The sequence below is a fragment of the Indicator indicator genome, chromosome Z, assembly GCF_027791375.1.
Source record: "Indicator indicator isolate 239-I01 chromosome Z, UM_Iind_1.1, whole genome shotgun sequence".
NCBI lineage: Eukaryota > Metazoa > Chordata > Aves > Piciformes > Indicatoridae > Indicator > Indicator indicator.
Genome location: NC_072053.1, coordinates 72,113,354 through 72,131,431, shown reverse-complemented (window position 1 = coordinate 72,131,431; position 18,078 = coordinate 72,113,354). Strand labels below are relative to the sequence as shown.

Here is an 18,078-nt window from a genome sequence, read left to right as displayed (position 1 = left end):
GTGGAGAAACTCTTGATGAGTGTGGTTTAAAATTTTTGTTGGCTGTTCGTCTCCACACATTTCTAACAACTTCACTTCCTCCTTTACATCGAGCTCAACTGCTTCACCAAGGTAACTATTGTGCTTTCTTAGATGAGGTGAGTCTTAGTGACGTGGCTGTACATATGATTGCTGTGCTGTTGGTATGCCTCTGCAGAATCAGAGGTTTGGGGCAGGGGGGTGTTTGTGGTTTGGGGGTTTTGTTTGTTGTGGGGTGGGGCTTGAGTGCTTTATTGTTTGGTTGGTTTTTAATACTGTTCAACATGGATGTGTATCCGAAAAGTCTGTTTTATTTCAGGTTGAGATCCTGGAACTGAGGTGTGGGTTTTGTTTTAGTAATTCTTTTCCAAACAATTATGTAGTGGTTTTGCTTGGTGGTGTTTTTGTTTTTCTCAGAAGATCTGGCTTTTCTGTACTTCTAGTACCATGTTGTTCCAATAACCTTCTGCAGAAATAATGCAGTAGAAAGTAAAGCATGTGTTTCCTTAGGTTTTTTAGTACATACTTGGAAAAAAACCTCTTACAGTATACTCAGATTTCAAATGTTTAGATGTTTTTTCATGTGCTTAACAAATGAACCATTTCAAATAGTTTGCTATAGTTGTAAGTAAATCCAACCTGATATTGCAGATGACAGAATGAAATGGATTTGATTAGGCCTAATCAAATCTGAAGTACTGCCTGTGGTTGCTTCTTTATCCTTTCAGTAGTCATCATGACAGTTGATGACATTTCCAATCTTATGGCTTGTGATCCCTCAGCTGCATCCAGGATTGGAACTTGCCGGGACTGCCACAGCAGACTACCACTGATTTCTTTCTCTCTCTGTTGGAATACTTTTAATTGAGATGTTTCTGCTTCTTCTGAGCCCAAAAATTGGTGGGAGTAAAAAGTGCCTCTAAGGCATTTGCAGAGGTGCAGTTGAATGTGCCTCTGTGCAGAGAGAGAAGCATCTTCTGCCCCTAATTAGAGCTGTAATTACCACGGCCTGCTGTGCTGCTGCCACCTAATTGCTATTTTCCTTTTATTTTTTTGTTTTCCCATTTTTCTTCTGTATCTCTATCCTCAAACCTATTTTCTTCTGTGATTATTTGAAACTTTGCATTTTCTAATCCAAGTCAAAACAGTGAAACTAGCTTTCAAAACTCTGAAAACTTTTAATCAGTATCTTGCACTTTGTATCATGGCTAATTTTAGCACCACCCACTAGAAGTGTATTTTTGGGCTTCAGTCAGTACTTGTTCGTTGTAAACTTGCATAAAGAGTTTGCAGGTTAAAAGATATTTTCATCTGTGTGAGCTTTCTTTAATTGGTATGCTGTCCTTACAAGTACTCTTAAATTTCTTTTTTCTTCTCAACAGTCTGAAAGAGGCAACTCAACGTTCTTCCACTTGTCCCTTTCCTAGTCCAGAACTTAAGATTTTGGGTTATTAATGAATCTTTTTCTGTTTTCTTTTTTTTTTTTTTTTTTTGCTTATTATATAGGCTTATCTACTAGTCATTTTGCCTGGGCATTTCATTCAGTAGCAGAAGAAGAATTGCTGAGCATGCTGCCTGCAGTACAGAAAGGAGATCCAACATGGTCAGAACTCAGAGCTATGGGTATAGGATGGTGGGTTCGAAATATCCATAGTTTGCGGAAATGCATAGAAAAGGTAAAAATAGCATTCTGAAACAACATTACCAAAGTTTTTTTTAAGCAGCTGTCCTCTTGTGTATACTTTATTATTTATGTGGGTTTAATTTTTTAGATGTGTTCAGTGTTTCTAACTGTTTCCTGCTGTATTTTTTGTACATGTAGTTTATTGTATGAATATGAACTTTTTTTAAAGTACATTAGGTTTAAAATTGCAGAGTGAAGTGCATTTTGGCCTTTTAGATATTCCATTTTGTAGGTGGCAGTTTATTGTGGATGCTAAAGATAAGAGAGCTTGGAGCTGTTTTTTATAGCAAAACTAGGAAAATTATGGAAAAAGGTTCTCCTAACAAGTATCTTAAAAATGGAGTCAACTAAAATACTGTGCATCTGTCTTGAAAACAGATACATTTCCATCATAAGAAAACCTTCGACTTATTCTACCTTCGATTTTTTTTTTTTTTTTGTGTGTGTATGTGGTTTGGGTGTCTGGTGGTTTTGTGGTGCGGTGTTTTGGTTTTTGTTGAGTTTTTTGTTTTTGTTTTGTTTTTTTCTATTACTATGTATTTTAATCATCACAGATATGGGAATAAGCTTAACCTCTGGTCCTCCATTTAAGGTTAGCTTATCTGGGTTTTGGACTATTCCTGCTGCCACTTAACTTCTGTTTCTTTTCCAACCTCTGAACATAATTTCTAGTGAACAACTTACCTTATGTTGTGACGAGTCCCAGTTTCTTCTTCAAGGCTCCATCTGTCCTTTAATTACCAGACCAACTAATAAATTAATATTGCTTTGATTTCATAAACTCATTTCAGATGTAGGCATTTGCATTTGAACTGCATTTGAAAAAACAGTAGCTAAATGTGTTAGATTCATAATGAAAGGAGACATCCTATGTTAAAGAGAATTTCCAAGCACTGTGGGGCATGGGATACTAGAATCAACAAGTGATTTGTTTGTTTGTTCTTGTTCTTTTTCATGTTCCTGTTGAACTGTCTTAACAGGTGGCCAAAGCAGCCTTTCAGCGAAACAATGATCCACTTGATGCAGCCATTTTTTACCTTGCAATGAAAAAGAAGGCTGTGATTTGGGGATTATACAGGTAGGTGACATGCAAACTTTTACATGAAGTTTCATATTGACCTGTGTAGTTTTGGAAACAAAGTTTGAATATGATGGGAGTCCAAAAGAAGCACAGTTACTACCAATTAAAAGCTGAGCTTTGATTTCTAAAGTAGTCACTATATTGAATAGATGTTTTTAAGCTTTTTGTGTGTATAGAGGTAATTTAGTTGCTGTTTCTGAAGACAGATGCTTCGAGTTTTACTCTCAAATCTACTATAATTTCAGTCACTGCTTATTTCTGATTTATCTTTGAGGACTAACAGTGTACTGTGTGAAATAGTACAGCTATCTTTTAGAAAAGTGTATGCTCTTACAAATTTCACCATAAGTTCAAAGGACTGAATTAATTCTGTCTTCCAAACTAATGTTTCATAATATGATGTTCAACACTGCAAACTTTTTAAATAGCAGTTTGCTTTCTCACTCTTAAGAGTTCACCTGGGAAAAAATGTTTGTTTCTGTATTCGTATCAGGTTAACTGAAAATAGTGTAATTTTTTTCTGTCCAGTTTTTTAGGTATTTGTAAATATGAAACCTCCTAATACTGACAGTGTGGTGAGAGCCTCTATGTTTCCTAATAAAAAGATCTGTGTAAAATTCTGCTGGCATCTGAGGAAAGGTAGAGCCGTAATACATCTAGTGAAATACCTAATATTTTTATTGATTCTGTTCAATATGCAGGTCCCAGAAAGATACTAAAATGATGCAGTTTTTTGGAAACAACTTCACTGAGGACAGATGGCGTAAAGCAGCATTAAAAAATGCATTTTCCTTGCTTGGCAAACAGCGCTTTGAACATTCTGCAGCATTTTTCTTATTGGCAGGACACTTAAAAGATGCAGTGGAGGTAATAAAATAATAAACTTTTTTTTAGTCTTTTAAGTTTGTTGCATTATCACAAAATTAGAAATATATTGAACCTGGCCCCTAAAGATTCAGATTTGTTAGTGCTCTTTCCACCTTCGTTTCCCCCCCCAGATTAATGACAAATACAAATCCTTAATTTTTACAGCTTGATTTTTGTTTTGGTTCTCATATGAGTGATACTAAGAAAGTCCCATAATTAATTCTCTGTGATAATACTGAGGCTAACTACCACTAAGTTACTTTCACATTGTCTGCCCATTCATATATGAAGACAACACAGCTTGTTATTAAGAAAATGAAGCCCTTTCAACATACAGGTTGGCTTCTAGGTACCGTTTCACAAAAAAATTAGTTCCTGGTTCTGTTTGAATTACAAAGATGAGAGCAAATTGATGTCTTTGGTAACAAAGGATTTGTTTTGTAAAGCTTTATAACCACAATATCTAGCTTTGAGAGGTGACATGTACACTGACAATGATTTATTGAAACCAATTGATTTCAAGGATCTATTGTTATGTCAGGCTTAAACTGAACAAACTGCAAATCAGATGTTGCATATAATAGACCACAGCTATTCTGCTTAACTCCTGCTAGTTTTGTATGGAATAGATAGACATACTTATCTCAGTTTGAACATATTTGTATCACTTCCTATCTTGTGATCATTGTAACCAGAGGAGAAACTACAATGTTTGGTCTTGTCAACATATTTATTTTCAATTAGGTCTGCCTTGAAAAACTGAATGATATTCAGTTGGCTCTTGTAATAGCAAGACTTTATGAATCAGAGTTTGAAGTATCTAGTACTTACAAATCTGTACTACAGAAGAGGATTTTGGGAAGTGCATTTGCTGGAAAAGAAAGCTCTGGAAACATGCACTGTGACCCTTTTCTGCGAAGTATGGCTTACTGGATTTTGGAAGATTATAGCAAGGCTCTTGACACTTTGATTAAACATTCTGTTGAAGATGAAGGAGGTAAGAATATGGATATTTTGCCTATTAAGTTGCTTTTAACAACTTATGCTTTAAAAATCTACTATTTAAATGACCTGTCTAAACAAGACCAGGTACTGCACAGCTGCTCACTGTTGCTGGTAAGTAGCTTGCTGTAGCAGTGTCTGTGGCTTTTCTAATAAACGTGATGACTGTGGTGTTATCTCATGAATGGATACTTAATGTATCTAAGCATGGGAATAGCAAGAGATTGAGGTCTGCAGTGATGCAGGTATTTTTCCAGAACCAGCTTAAAGATGAAGAGACAAATTAACTTCATTAGTTAGACTCCATCATAGCCTAGGAAGAAAATTCTGACCGTGGTTACATGGCAGAGTCTGGAAGGCATGGTGTTTAGGAGCTTTTAGTTCTTAGGAAGAGTAGTTGACCACAGTGATAAACTGCCATAGAAAAGATTGGGATGTTTTCTATGATACAAGGAGGCACATGTGATGCTGAAATAGTATGTAAGTCTCCTACAGTGATTCTTCTTCCTGTTCACTCACTAGCTTTATAGGCCTTCCAGTAATCAGTTGTGTTATTTCCTACAATTAATGTTCTCAAAATAATTAAATGTTTTTAGTCCCTAGGAAATAGCCAGCTAGCTGGATTTAGTCTTGGCTGCTGTGAGAAACTTGATGGGAATAAATTAAGACTCAAATCCTCAGAGTTGTGTAATTAATTTTAAAACCTCATTTCCATAAAAGTTACACACCTCAGGGTAATTTTGAGCAAATAAGGGATATATTATATAATACTCAGTTGTTTGCATAGTGGTCCTGTCCGGTGTAAAATAATTTTTAATTTTTACTACTGAATAATTCTGTATTAATTTTTTATTAATAATTAATTTTTACTACTGAATAATTCTGAATTACTTCTGTAATTATTCAGTGACTCTGTGGTGGTTTTATTTTCTTATTTAAAGGTGCTCTTATACATACCTCTTCCTATTATCTGTATTTCGTTGTGCTGTAACTCCTGATAGACAAACTCTTTGAAAGGTGTGTGAAGTGTCTTAAGCTGATGTTTGTCTCTTTTCAGGGTTTTTCATGTTTTGGTTTTAGACAAGAAAATGAATTTCCTGTAAAATTTATTTATTTGAATGTAATACTGATATCAGTATGTATAAATGTTAGGGGCTTCCTAGTTTTATTGTAAGTTGCATTTTTTAAAATAAATAAACAAAATAAACAAAATAAAACAAACACTAATCAAAACATTTTTTTAAAACTGCCCCCCTCTTTTTCTTTTTTTTTTAAATAAGTATCTTTAGTAAGATTTAGTAAGTTACATCTTTTTATCACTTAGTAATGGAGACTTCAGAAATCTAAACTCAACAGGAAAGTGGTCTTGTTTACCTTCAGCAGAACTTGCCTAATTGCAAGGAAAAGAAATGACAGCTGTTTTAAATTAAAGGTCTTACCTGTTTTCTCACTGAAGTTTGTCTTTTTGGGTACAGTTCAGGTTTATCAACATCCTTCCTCTCAAGATGCAAAGAAAAAGGGGAGTACAATGAAGTAAACAGTATTAGGACCTAATAGCCTTCTGATGAACTTAGAACTTTGCAGATTAATTATCTCATACAGAATGGTAGATTCTTCTCATGATGCAATATCTTTTCAGATGAAGGAGACGGCCCACCAAGTTGTAACCCAGCAGTGTTTAACTTCTATAACTACTTAAGAACACATCCTCTCCTGTTGAGGCGACATTTTGGCTCTTCTGATACATCTTCCACACGTATTTGCTTAACAGTGGAAAATGGATTCGCTGACAAAATCAACCTAAGCGAAAGACGGCTGTTTTTCACCACTGCATATGCTCATCTCAAGGCTGGTTGTCCTATGTTGGCATTAGAAGTGTTAACAAAGATGCCCAAAGTCGTCAAGAAGTCAAAGTCATTCTGTAGATCCCCTAGTTTAATGGATACTAGTAAAGATTTCTCACCATCTTCTCCTGTTAGAGAATTGGAAACAAAAGGCCAATCTTCCAGTTATGATTGGTCACAGCCAGTATTGAATGGTCTGGGTTCACCTTCAGACTGTTCATCAGGAAAACATTCAAGTTCAACTCTTTCATTTGACTGGAGCCAGCCAAGCATGGTATTTCAAGATGAGCCCTTGAAACTACAGTCCAACAGCGATGAAAGTGATGACAGTGAAGATTCATCCCTGGCAATGAAAGAGCTAAAGTCTCTGAATAAGACTGAAAAATTACATGAAACAAGTTATAGCTATGCAGAATCTTTTAGTGGAGTTGATGACAACGATATTTTAAGTCCCTCAGAAGATATCATTTCAGCACAGCTGAAGTTTAGAGCATGTCTGAAAATTCTTACTGTGGAGCTTCGTACACTGTCAACTGGTTATGAGGTAGATGGGGGGAAGTTGAGGTATCAGCTTTATCAGTGGCTTGAAAGAGAAGTGATAGCTCTTCAAAAGACGTGTGATTATGAAGTGGAAGAGATACAGTCAGGAATTAGCATTATGCCAGAGGAAGCTATGTTGCATGAAAACACTGAAGACTTAGCTGACCAGCAAAAAAACCTCCAAAAAAGACGTCAGTGGCTTCTGAAATACCAGTCTCTCCTAAGAATGTTCCTCAGTTACTGTATACTTCATGGCTCTCATGGTGGAGGTTTGGCATCTGTCCGAATGGAATTAATTTTGCTGTTGCAGGAATCTCAACAGGTATGTGGCTGAGCTTAGTTTGTGTTTTCTCTGCTTCAGGTTTATTCTAGGTTTTTTCATATTATTGTTGGTTCATATTATTGTGGAAGTTTTCCTACTATAGCATGCACCTTTTTTATAATAACATGTTTCAGAGTGTGATACATTTCTGGTTTTCTGTAGGTTATGGTTCTCTCTTGTGGTTTAGAATCCTCTTCTCTTTCAAAAGTTTGTGTTCCATTTAGGAAGCTGTGCTGTCACTTTATGTGTCTGTTTCTTGCTTGGTTTTAGGAGCAGTCAATACAGATACCTTCCAGCCCTCTACCAGAGCCAAGCTCCATACCTCTTCTATTTGCTTGCACAGCTAGTGCCAAAACAGTGGTGGCTAATCCATTGCTACATCTTGGTAACTTAACTCATGATATATTACATGCCATAATAGACCTTGATTCACCACCTCATCCAGATTCACAGAACAACAAGGTATGTAATTTTTTCTTTGCAGTTATTTTTTGTTTGGTGGTGTTGTCATTATACAGTTTGCTGAAGCCGTGAATCTTTTTCTGACAGCATGAAAACTTCCTAGTGTGCCTATCAGTGACAAGTAATAACACTGTGTAAGATAAATATTTTCTGTAGTACCAACATGGGCTAAAATAATGTCCATTGATTATTACTTGAGGTGCTGAGCATCTGGTTCAACAAGCTGAAGTAGTCTGGCCTCTCTCAGGACTGGGTAGTTGTCCAAGATGTCCGTTATGGAAAACATGTTGTGCTACTCTATCAGTGTCACATACTATTGTCAGATGTGACAGTATGATCATTACTTCTGTTATAATTGGTAAAATCTACATGTAAGTCCTAGACCTAAGTAAAATGAAGTTTTGAAGTATAAAAACTTATTGTCACTGAATTGCAGTCAGTTCAGACTTTTTAGAGAAACAGTTTGTATGTTCATACAGTAGAATATAATCTATTTGAAGTTATGTTTCTGTAGGATTTCTTCCATATTAAACTTGGATGGAAACTAAGCTTAAACTGTTAAGTTAAATCTTTGCCGAAGCTTTGTATGTTTGCAGTCCCAAATCATCTTTATTTTTGCTATAGATTTCTAGAGAATGCTGAAGAGATGCTCAGTACCTGTTCTATGCTTTGTTTCAAAGGGAACGGACAAATAAGCATAATAAATATGTGGGTGTTTTGTGTTTTGGTTTTTTTTTTTTAATGAACCTTTTCAATCAGTAGATAGTCTCTATCTCTTTATGTATGTTTTGTGGTACATAAAGAAAAATATCAGCTATGATAAAAATTGTGGTCAGTGTGTTATTGAATAAATGGTGTTATTTTTCATTCTGAAGTAAAACGTTTCTATTCTGGACCAGCATATTGCTACTGTCCTAGGGTATAATCACTTATGACTGTTGTATAAAGTTTTAAAATGAGCTGATCTGTGATTCTGAGTTGGTTGAGTCAGCAAATGTTTCCCCATCCCTTTAATTGCAAGTTGATCTGTCTGAACTAAATTCTGAGGAGAAGGTGGCTTTCTAAGTGATTTTTTGCCATAATAGCTTACACCTTCCATTTTCCTTGCTTGTTCCACTGTTCCAAATCTGTATGCATGAAAGGCTATGATTCTAAGAACTCTTCATCTGGAGTGTAATAGATGTTGTGAAACTTTGTCTTACAGATATATGTAATGCATACCTTAGCAGCATCACTCTCTGCTTGCATCTACCAATGCCTTTGTGATGGCCACAGCTACAGGTAAATGTCTATGAAAAGTACTTCATAGAGAATGCTCAACACACGGTCTTGCAGTAGTGATGATATAATAAGCAGCAGAAGGCAGTGCTCACACCTGCCTATGTTTAGAAAGGGATATCCCATAAACAGTTTCAAACATAACTCTTTTTTTTAATATATGTAAATCCAGCATCCCGCTTTTGTTTCACAGCTCATTTCAAGCAAATCAGTTCACTGGAACAGTGTATCAGACAGTGCTATTAACTCAGCGCCATTCTCTAAGAACAGCAAGTTTAGAAGAAACAGTGACTCCCAATACATCACCTGCTCAGTGGCCAGGTATCTAGAGTTGATTTGTTTCTTTCCTATCAAGGAAAATTAAATGGTCTGGAGCATTTACCTATGCTCTGGTCTTTCTAGTAGTATTTCTAACAGCTGCGTGGTTAAATTCTTACAGTAATGATTTATCTTTGCTTTTCTCAAAAGCTCTAAGCTAGTAATTATGGTTATTCGCTAAGTCAAGCTGGTTTATGTTGCTTTCTTTTGCTTAAAAAACATTAGTGGAAGCTCTAGTAAAGGGCAAGTAAATGAAAAGTATTGTTGTCTTGTGCTTTACTTGCTCCCACTTCAGGGAATAGATCAGTGTCACTGTTACTCCTGTTGAAAAGGGAGTTGAAAGGCTATTATAGATTGTAGGTTGTGTACAACATTTGAACTAACTTGAAAGTATTGACACTGGGAAGTTTATAAGGAAATATGATTTTCTGTAGCTCTAAAACCTGTGTAGAGCTTCTGGTAATTCTTAATGTATGCTGGGATCTGTGCAAATGGAGCTACACTGCTCACGTGAGAGAGAGTGTGTGTGCTACGTAACACGTTTGTATGAGCTTCAATTTACAGCACTAGCTTTAATGTAAGCATAGCCAAGAAATACGGTTTCATATTATGGGATTTGTTTTTCCAGTCAAAAAAATTCACATAAAAAGAATTTTTCTGAGGTCCTTAAGCAGTCTTTTTATTTGATACTATACTTTATTATGCAATACATTGTTACTGAATGTACAGATTTTAGAGAGAAATCAGGTTGTCATCTGTTTTCTCCTTATTTCATTAGTTGCAGAGTTAAATTTCTAATGAATGGGAGAGTGTGACACAAAGCAGAAATTTTTAGGCCACTGCTGTTTGTATTTTCACTTATGTGTGTAAAGTGACAGAGTGGGAGCTACCTCTAAAATGCTACAACTTTTTGTGGGAGCATAAAATCACCACAAGATATTTAGTACTTGAATAAGAGAACACTTGTCAGATCATGCATAATTCAAGTTGACTCCCATGAGTTTTGTTTGGTTTTAACACTGGGAAGTGAGAACACAGCATTCTGATTTAGTGTTATGCTGGAGTTATAAGTGTAAGTTTTGAAACAAGCACTGCAGGAAAGTCAATGAGCAGATTAGTAATTTTTATATTAAGAATAAGATTTGAAAGATATGTATTGAATATACTGTGAGGCATTAGATTAGAAGTAGAGAATAAAGAGAGAACCCTTTGCTGAAAGAATTGAGGTGTGAGATAAGAGAGTTTGAGACATGGAGGGAAGAAAGATTAATGTAAGTGATGTTACTAAATGTTGAATGATAGTGTTTCAGTACCAGGGAGGTGAATTGAACCTGCAAGTGTTTAATTGAGGATACATCCCAAAATTGAAGTGTGGGGTTTTGGTTTTTTTTTTTCCCCTCTTATTCTTGAAAAATTGCTTTGTATTTCTTTATCTGTGAGTCCAAAACACAAACCTGAAAGCTGTTGAAAATAAATAGCATGCCACTTTCTCCTTGACTTTTCAATTTCCTATATAACTTAGAATTTTTCTGCACTGAAAGGTACTTAATAAAGTAGGTTGCTAGTCAAAATACCAATGATAATCCAGAATATGTTTGCACACACATACATGTGTTTTCTTTTTCTTTTTCTGTTATAAACAGGAATAACAGCTCTAATACGTCTCTTGAATTCTGCTGGTGAGGAGGCCCAGCCAGATCTCACAGTTTTACTTTGTGAAATTCTAACTGCAGTCTATCTAAGTCTATTCATCCATGGCCTAGCAACACATTCTAGCAATGAGTTGTACAGAATTATGGCTCATCCACTTAACAACAAAATGTGGTCTGCTATCTTTGGAGGAGGAGCTCATATACCAAGCAGAGGACAACAGCAATTAAAGACAAAAACTGGTTAGTTCTATTGTTTCACTTATGTTTTTCATCCAGGCTTTTGAAGAAAAATATTCACCTGCTGAAAACTTAAGAGTTACTGCTTTAAATACTGAATTCTTACTGTTTTTAGATCTGCAGAGAAAAACAAGGATCTGAAATTATTGCCATAGATACTATGTAGAAGAGAATAAGAAGCAAAAGTGAATGTTACTGAAATAAGGTTTCCATGTAGCACAGCTGGGTTAAGTTCATTTTATAGAGAAGATTTTTGATACTGTTACAACCTAGATTTTAATGTTATTTTAAAATCTTTCCAGTTCTCTCATAACAGAAATATATTCCCATTTTACAAATACAGTATTTTTTTTTCTCTTTGGCAGGTAGGCACTTCCCAATGCCTAGCCCACATCAGGTAGTTTTGTTCTCCATGGAATGCGTGGGATTTTCCAAATCCCTTACAGCCTTCAGTACTCATAGTCCTACTAAATATTCAGGCAAGACACTAGATTTAGTACTAGGCCTCTACATGCAGTTTGCTATGTGTGATTTTTATTTTTTCATCTGTAGAAAGACAGAAAAACTTCTGTTTGCAAGCCATGACATCAAAATGTAAAATAAAGTTTTGTGATTAAGGAAGCAGTTCAATTGGGCCTTCTAAAGATGTAATAAATATCAGTGCTATTATATTCTTGCTACACTTCACTTGAAGTCAATATTAAATATAAAATTACTTTGACCATGGTTTGAAAGGATCAGAAGTGTTTCATATCTTTGTTGCAGAGCTGCTTGTTTTGCTTTTTTGAATATAAGCGTAATTATGCATGTGGATTTTTAAGTGTACCTTCTAGACATTACAAAGAAAAGACGTTTATATGTAATTTTGATAGCCTGAGAACCTTTAGGAAAGAAAACACCATGCAAGTTTTACATTCAGATGACCATAGGCTATTAATTTGGACCCCGAGGTCCAAATTAATTCTGTCATGATTTTATTTTTGGTACAGATTTACGCTTTGTCATTTAGCTGGACTTCTATAAAACCGATTATCTAATTTTAAAAGGAAGACTTAAGTAGATTTATCTTTACAAAACATGGTGACTTTGTGCATCACGTATGAATATATATTAACAAATATAACTTCAATATATACTTGTTATAGTATATTAATGATATATTAGATGTGTGTCACATTTAAATACAGACTGTCAGGCATTTGGAAAAGTGTTTTTAGACTAGAAATCTTTAATCCAAGTGTTCTTTTGTTCTGTATCTGACTTTTTTTTTCTATGATATTGAATATATAGCTCCTATTATCGTTTTCTAAAGGTAAATATGAATTTTTGGAGGGCACATCTGGCGTTTGTTGGTGGGTCTAAGTTTCCTAGGTGTTGGTAACTGTATACAGAGGTTTGTAATCCTGCTGCTACTACTACTGTTGTGAAATAGTTTGTACATAGAAACGTATTCTGACATGTATACTGAATACTTGTCTGCTGCACATTTTCAGTAGAAATGAATGTAGCTGTCTTCCTGTAGAATTAGTAACTATTGCTGGAAGCATCAAGAAGCTGAAAGTGAAAATTTAAGGGACAAAGGCTTTTTGAAATAGTTATTTGTATGGATAATAATACACTGGATAAGGGATCTAGAGAGGTTGTATAGTCTCCGTCTTTTGAATTGTTCAAATTTGTTCAAAACTAGTCACCTAGTTCAGCCCTGTTCTGAAGCAGTTAGAGCAGCTCCCTTCTAGGCTGTACAGTTCTAGAATCCTGTAGGACCGTTGCTTATTTTTAATGTGTTTATCTAGAGCAAATTGGGGAAAAAATTTCGGAGAAACAACTTTGTCACTTTAAATTTATTTATTTTTTCCAAACAAGAAGAGGAAGAAAGAAAAAAAAAGATAGACTCCTAGTGGAGTAGAGGTGTTAAAATCAACTGGTTTTGTGCCTTTACTGTAATCTTTTACATTTCTTCTGACATCTATAAACAAACACTGAAAAGTGACTGAAAGTGTATGTTCCAGTCACCTATGGTATGTTCATTCATAAGATTTATATTTTGTATAGCTTCCCATTTTCTTATGCATAGCTGTACCCAGATTTTTATGAAGCACTTCTACTTTCAGGTGGGGATCAAAAGCTAAAAGCTCTTAATATTAAAAATTCTTCTAAAAATGCCTTCTCTTCCTTGCCCCCTCCCTAGCCCCTCAATTCATTAGCACATAATCTAAATGTTGAAGTTTTCAAAATTTTTAAAGAGGTGGTAGTACTTTCTGTTCTTTGCTTTAGTTGAATTGAGCATATGATACAACATTTCATAACATGATCTTTCTTTTAGACACAACTCAAAAAAATGGAGCCATAAAATAGTCCTTGGTAGTCCTGTGAAATCCCAACCTCTGTTAGAAACTAGTTTGTATGAAAAACTGGTATTTTATTGTCACTTTTACAATAAAGATCAGACAAAGCATAGCATTTTGAATACTTATTTACAGCTACCTGACATGTTATACTTTCCAGACATGTTTCTTGTTTTTACAGTTGCAGCAAATGACAAACTAGTTTAGCATTGAAGTATTTACATTATGTCCTAAAATTGTGAATGTTTTGTTTTCAAAGAGGCAATTAGTATCGGAAATATAACGCTATCGTTGATTATAGTAAATCTTTTCAGAATTGTATTTATGATACAGTTTCCCTTCAAAACTATTGTGTAACTGAAGTCCATAATAGAGAAGGTAAACTAGAGGGTTGTTAATGAAGAGCTTGAATCTTGCTTTAGCAGTTATAAATCCATAATTTAGTTTAATATGTTCAGTTATTCAAAACTACAAGAGTAAATTTCCTTCCTAACGAGTATTTTACAAGTATAGGTCATAGACTTAAAGTCGTGCTTTTGGACTTCATTAAGATGAGTTGGTTTTCTCTGCTGATTTTCCTAACTTTTCAAGCAATTAGAAAACTTCTAACACAAATATTATTTCCAAGTACTTTGACAGGGAGAAATAATAGGCAAGGAAGGAGGGATTGTGCTGTGGCCCTGTATGTTGCAGAGAGTTTTGTCTGGAGCTTAATCAATGTCACAATAGGGGTTGCATGCTTATGGGTCAGAATCAGGAGGAAGGCCAACAAGGCAGATATCCTGGTGGCAGTCTGGTGTAGACCACCCAATCAGGACAAAACAAACAAACAAACAAACAAAAAACCCAGGTGGAGTATTCTTTAGGCATCTGGAAGAAGTCTCACAATTGCTAGCCCTTGTTCTCTTGGGGAAATTAAACTTCCCTGATATCTCCTGGAAATACAACTCAGCAGAGGGGGAACAGTCATGGAGGTTCCTAGAATGTGTGAGGCTAACTTCCTAACACAGCTGGTGAGGGAGCCAACTGGGGAAGGGGCTCTGCTGGACCTGCTGTTCATGAATAGAGAAGGACTTGTGGGTGATGTAACAGTTTAGGACTGTCTTGAGCCCAATGATCGTGACATGATCATGGAGTTCTCAGTTGTTGGAAAAGAGGGATGTCAGCAGAACTGCTACTGGGACTTCCATTGAGGAGACTTTGGCCTGTTCCAGAGACTGATATCAACAGAGTCCCTTGGGAGGCAGTCTTGAGGAGTAAAGGAGTTCAGGAAGGCTGGACATTCTTCAGGAAGGAGGTCTTAAAGGAGCATGTGCCTTGGGGAAGAAGACTAGCCTGGCTGAATAGAGAGAGATAATGGTTGTTGGAAGAAGGGGCAGAACACTCAGGATTACAAAGTTGTTGTGAGACTGTGCAGGGGGAAAATGAGAAGTGCCAAAGGCCAACTGGTAATTACTCTGGCTTCAGCTGTTAAAGACAACAAGAAATGCTTCTACAAGTATTTTAGCAACAAAAGGAGTACTAAGGGGAATCTCTGTTCTTTATTGGATGCAGGAGGAAATTTAGTGGTCAATGATGAGGATTGTCTAGGAATGACTTGATTTCAGAACAGACGAAAGGACACAAATTCCAAAAGTGTTAAAGCCTTCCAGCTTGTGTTAGGTCCTACAACAGCTGTGCTAAAATGCACTTTTTAATGAGAATTCTCTGCAATATTGTTAGTAATGGAAACTTTGACATCAGTGTGATTATAATTGCCTTGAATTTCATCTGAAAGTTAGACTAAAATGTTGCATGCACTTTCTTATGGTACTCTGGAGTGCTGAGGCCTTCATTACTTGTAATTACATTACTCTCTATTCCATATTAAAGTCTTCGTATTCTCATTCTTACTACGTTATTCTTAGTCCAGTCAGCCATTAAAAGAGATTACAAGTTTGTGTTGAAGTGTTTGCACTGTGAATGGTGGAGTTTGTGTCACAGTAAAAGCCTGAGATGATCAGAACAGGAAATGTCAGCAGAGTTTGTGTTCTTATCTAATTTTTGAGGGGTTTATATTCACTGTTTATTGAAATACACAAAATGTAAGTAGTGTCTTCAAAAACATTTGAGAGTTTAATATATACTTCCTTTGGGCTTTTCAGTGAATCACAACCCATTAAATGGTGCATAGATACAAAAGAGAATTTACACTCTTCTGCGCACATAGTAAATCAAACTGCTGCTTGTGGAACTTAATAGCAGTTGCCTCTTTTGAGCACTTATTCATAAAATTCATCACCCTGGCCACATGAGCTATTGCCTTTGAGTATCATGTTGAAAATTTAGCATTTGTAACTTTGCAAAAGGCAAATGAAGCTGGAACACACAACAGTGTAGACTTTCCCCAGACTGCTATTCTAGTTGTCTTTCATAGCTTTTTAAAGAATCGCAGAAATTTGTACAGGGATTTAGGCTTACTAAAAAGATTTGAGGTGTGATTCAGCATCAATATTTCTTTGCCGTCATTTATTTGTCATTGCATTCTGTTTTGGGCTTCATCAGAGCTCATACTTGTTGATGGTTCCAGTCAAGGGATGATGCTGTGATAAAAGAAGGACTTCATAATTTTAAATCTCTTAATGAAGACTTGGATTTTTCATAGAACATTGGGGTGTTTATGCTTCATGCACAGAGTGTTCAATAAAATGTTATAGCTCTGACATACATTCTATTTTTTGTGAAGTTGAAAGGGATCTGCCATTCAGCTGTTCTGCAAAGGTGGAAGGGAGGTCATGTGAGCAACAGGTCTTTTGAATATCAATTGCATGTGTTAGATTTTGGCAGAAATGGAAGTTTTTACCTTGTCTGAAATATGCTGTTTCTCAAGGACATCAGAATAAGTTTTACTTTTGTCTTATAATTAAAATGGGACCAAATAGAATCACAGAATGGTAGAGGTTGGAAGGGCCCTCTGGAGGTAACCAAGTCTTAATTCCCCTGCTTGTGCAGGTAAACCTAGATCAGGTTGCACAGAATCTCAATATCCAGGTGGGTTTTGAAAGTCTCAAGAGGAGATTCCATAACCTCTCTGGGCAGCCTGTTTCAGTGCATCATCACCCTCAAAGAGGGTTACACTCTCTTACATCCCTCTTCTCTAACAACTGAGAACTACATGATCATGTCATGATCATTGGGCTCAAGACAGTCCTAAACTGTTACATCGCCCACACTGTTACATCCCTTAAGTTCAAATGAAACCACCTGTGTTGTAGTTTTGAGCGTAAAAAAGGAAAAAAAAAACAAACATGCAAATGAGTTTTAACTAGAAATGTATGAGAAATTTGAAAGTGAATGGAATTGCTACTCTGAAGTCCCAAATGACAGTCAGATTTTCAGTGAATTTAATTTGTTAAAAGATTTTTAGAATGCCAAAAAGGAATTTACATTAGGAGTATGTGTTACAGACTGGTTTTAGATGGTTGTACTTTTGTTTGTCTTAAGTATTGATTCCCCCCCCCAATAGCTAGCTTGCAGTGTTCATAAAAATACAATGAATGATACAACAGAATGGAAAAAGAAGTTCTGTCTTAAAGCATTTGCTTTTTGAATTCTGCTTACAAAAACAACCTCCAAGCATATTCTTGCTTATTTTTGTATCATGCAACACTTGCTCCTTATTTCATGCTTATTAAATTTATTTTTTTAAGCAATTGCTAAAAATTCATAGTAATGCATGTGCATGCACTTTTTTAACTGATGAGCTTTAAATAATGAAATGAAAATGTGTTGTACTGCAATTATATTTGCAACTTCTAGTACAGGTAAGTGGATTTCAAATATTATCTCTAACAGCAAAAAAAAAATTAATAATGTAGCATAAGTTGTTGAAACATCCTAGTTTCAGGATAAAAGATGAGATATTTTCTTCATCTTTTATTAGCTTGTCTATATAAATTGTTTGATAGTTCAACTGCTTATTGTGGCAATGGTTGTCTCCACATATGGTAAAAAATGCCTATGAAAATCCATAGAAAAACTTTTTTTCTGGTCCAGAAATTACCAGAAACTTCTAAAGATTCATCAGCCACTGAATACAGAGAACTATTAAAAATTTAAAAAATCATAGTTTCGAGGTTTTAAAACCCCCAAATATTTAAAAACAAAACAAAATAATTAAAAAAAAAAGTCAAATCATAGGACCCTCAGGATTCACAATTGGCTCAGCATGTAAGTCCTATATATGGAACGTAACTGCTCTTATGAGTGATGTTTTTCTTGTCCAGTGTTAGACCTTCTGTTTTCAAGCCATTAGAGTACCTGTAAGAGTTTTGAAGGAAATATTCTTTCAAGCATCTATCAAGACTCAAAAGTCTCATACTGGCTCTTTCTGTGCCACCCCCAGCACTATTAACAGGAGAAAGTAATTTCAGAACCTTCAGGTGAAGT

The 18,078-nt window shown here is 35.6% G+C and overlaps 1 protein-coding gene across 6 annotated transcripts in view; it reads left to right on the top strand.

The window, feature by feature from the left end:
- DMXL1 (Dmx like 1) overlaps positions 1–18,078 on the top strand; it is an 81,626-nt gene that overhangs the window by 41,741 nt on the left and 21,807 nt on the right. For 4 of the 6 annotated variants that reach the window (XM_054397507.1, XM_054397508.1, XM_054397505.1 and 1 more), the window contains 11 exons: positions 1–111; positions 1,525–1,694; positions 2,683–2,780; positions 3,485–3,650; positions 4,395–4,647; positions 4,735–4,759; positions 6,314–7,358; positions 7,629–7,820; positions 9,025–9,101; positions 9,292–9,419; positions 11,060–11,308. In XM_054397507.1, coding sequence (XP_054253482.1) covers positions 1–111; positions 1,525–1,694; positions 2,683–2,780; positions 3,485–3,650; positions 4,395–4,647; positions 4,735–4,759; positions 6,314–7,358; positions 7,629–7,820; positions 9,025–9,101; positions 9,292–9,419; positions 11,060–11,308 — 2,514 coding nt within the window. Of the gene's footprint in view, positions 112–1,524; positions 1,695–2,682; positions 2,781–3,484; positions 3,651–4,394; positions 4,648–4,734; positions 4,760–6,291; positions 7,359–7,628; positions 7,821–9,024; positions 9,102–9,291; positions 9,420–11,059; positions 11,309–11,670; positions 11,785–18,078 lie in introns of all 6 variants that reach the window. The other 2 variants (XM_054397503.1, XM_054397506.1) reach the window with 2 other exon arrangements.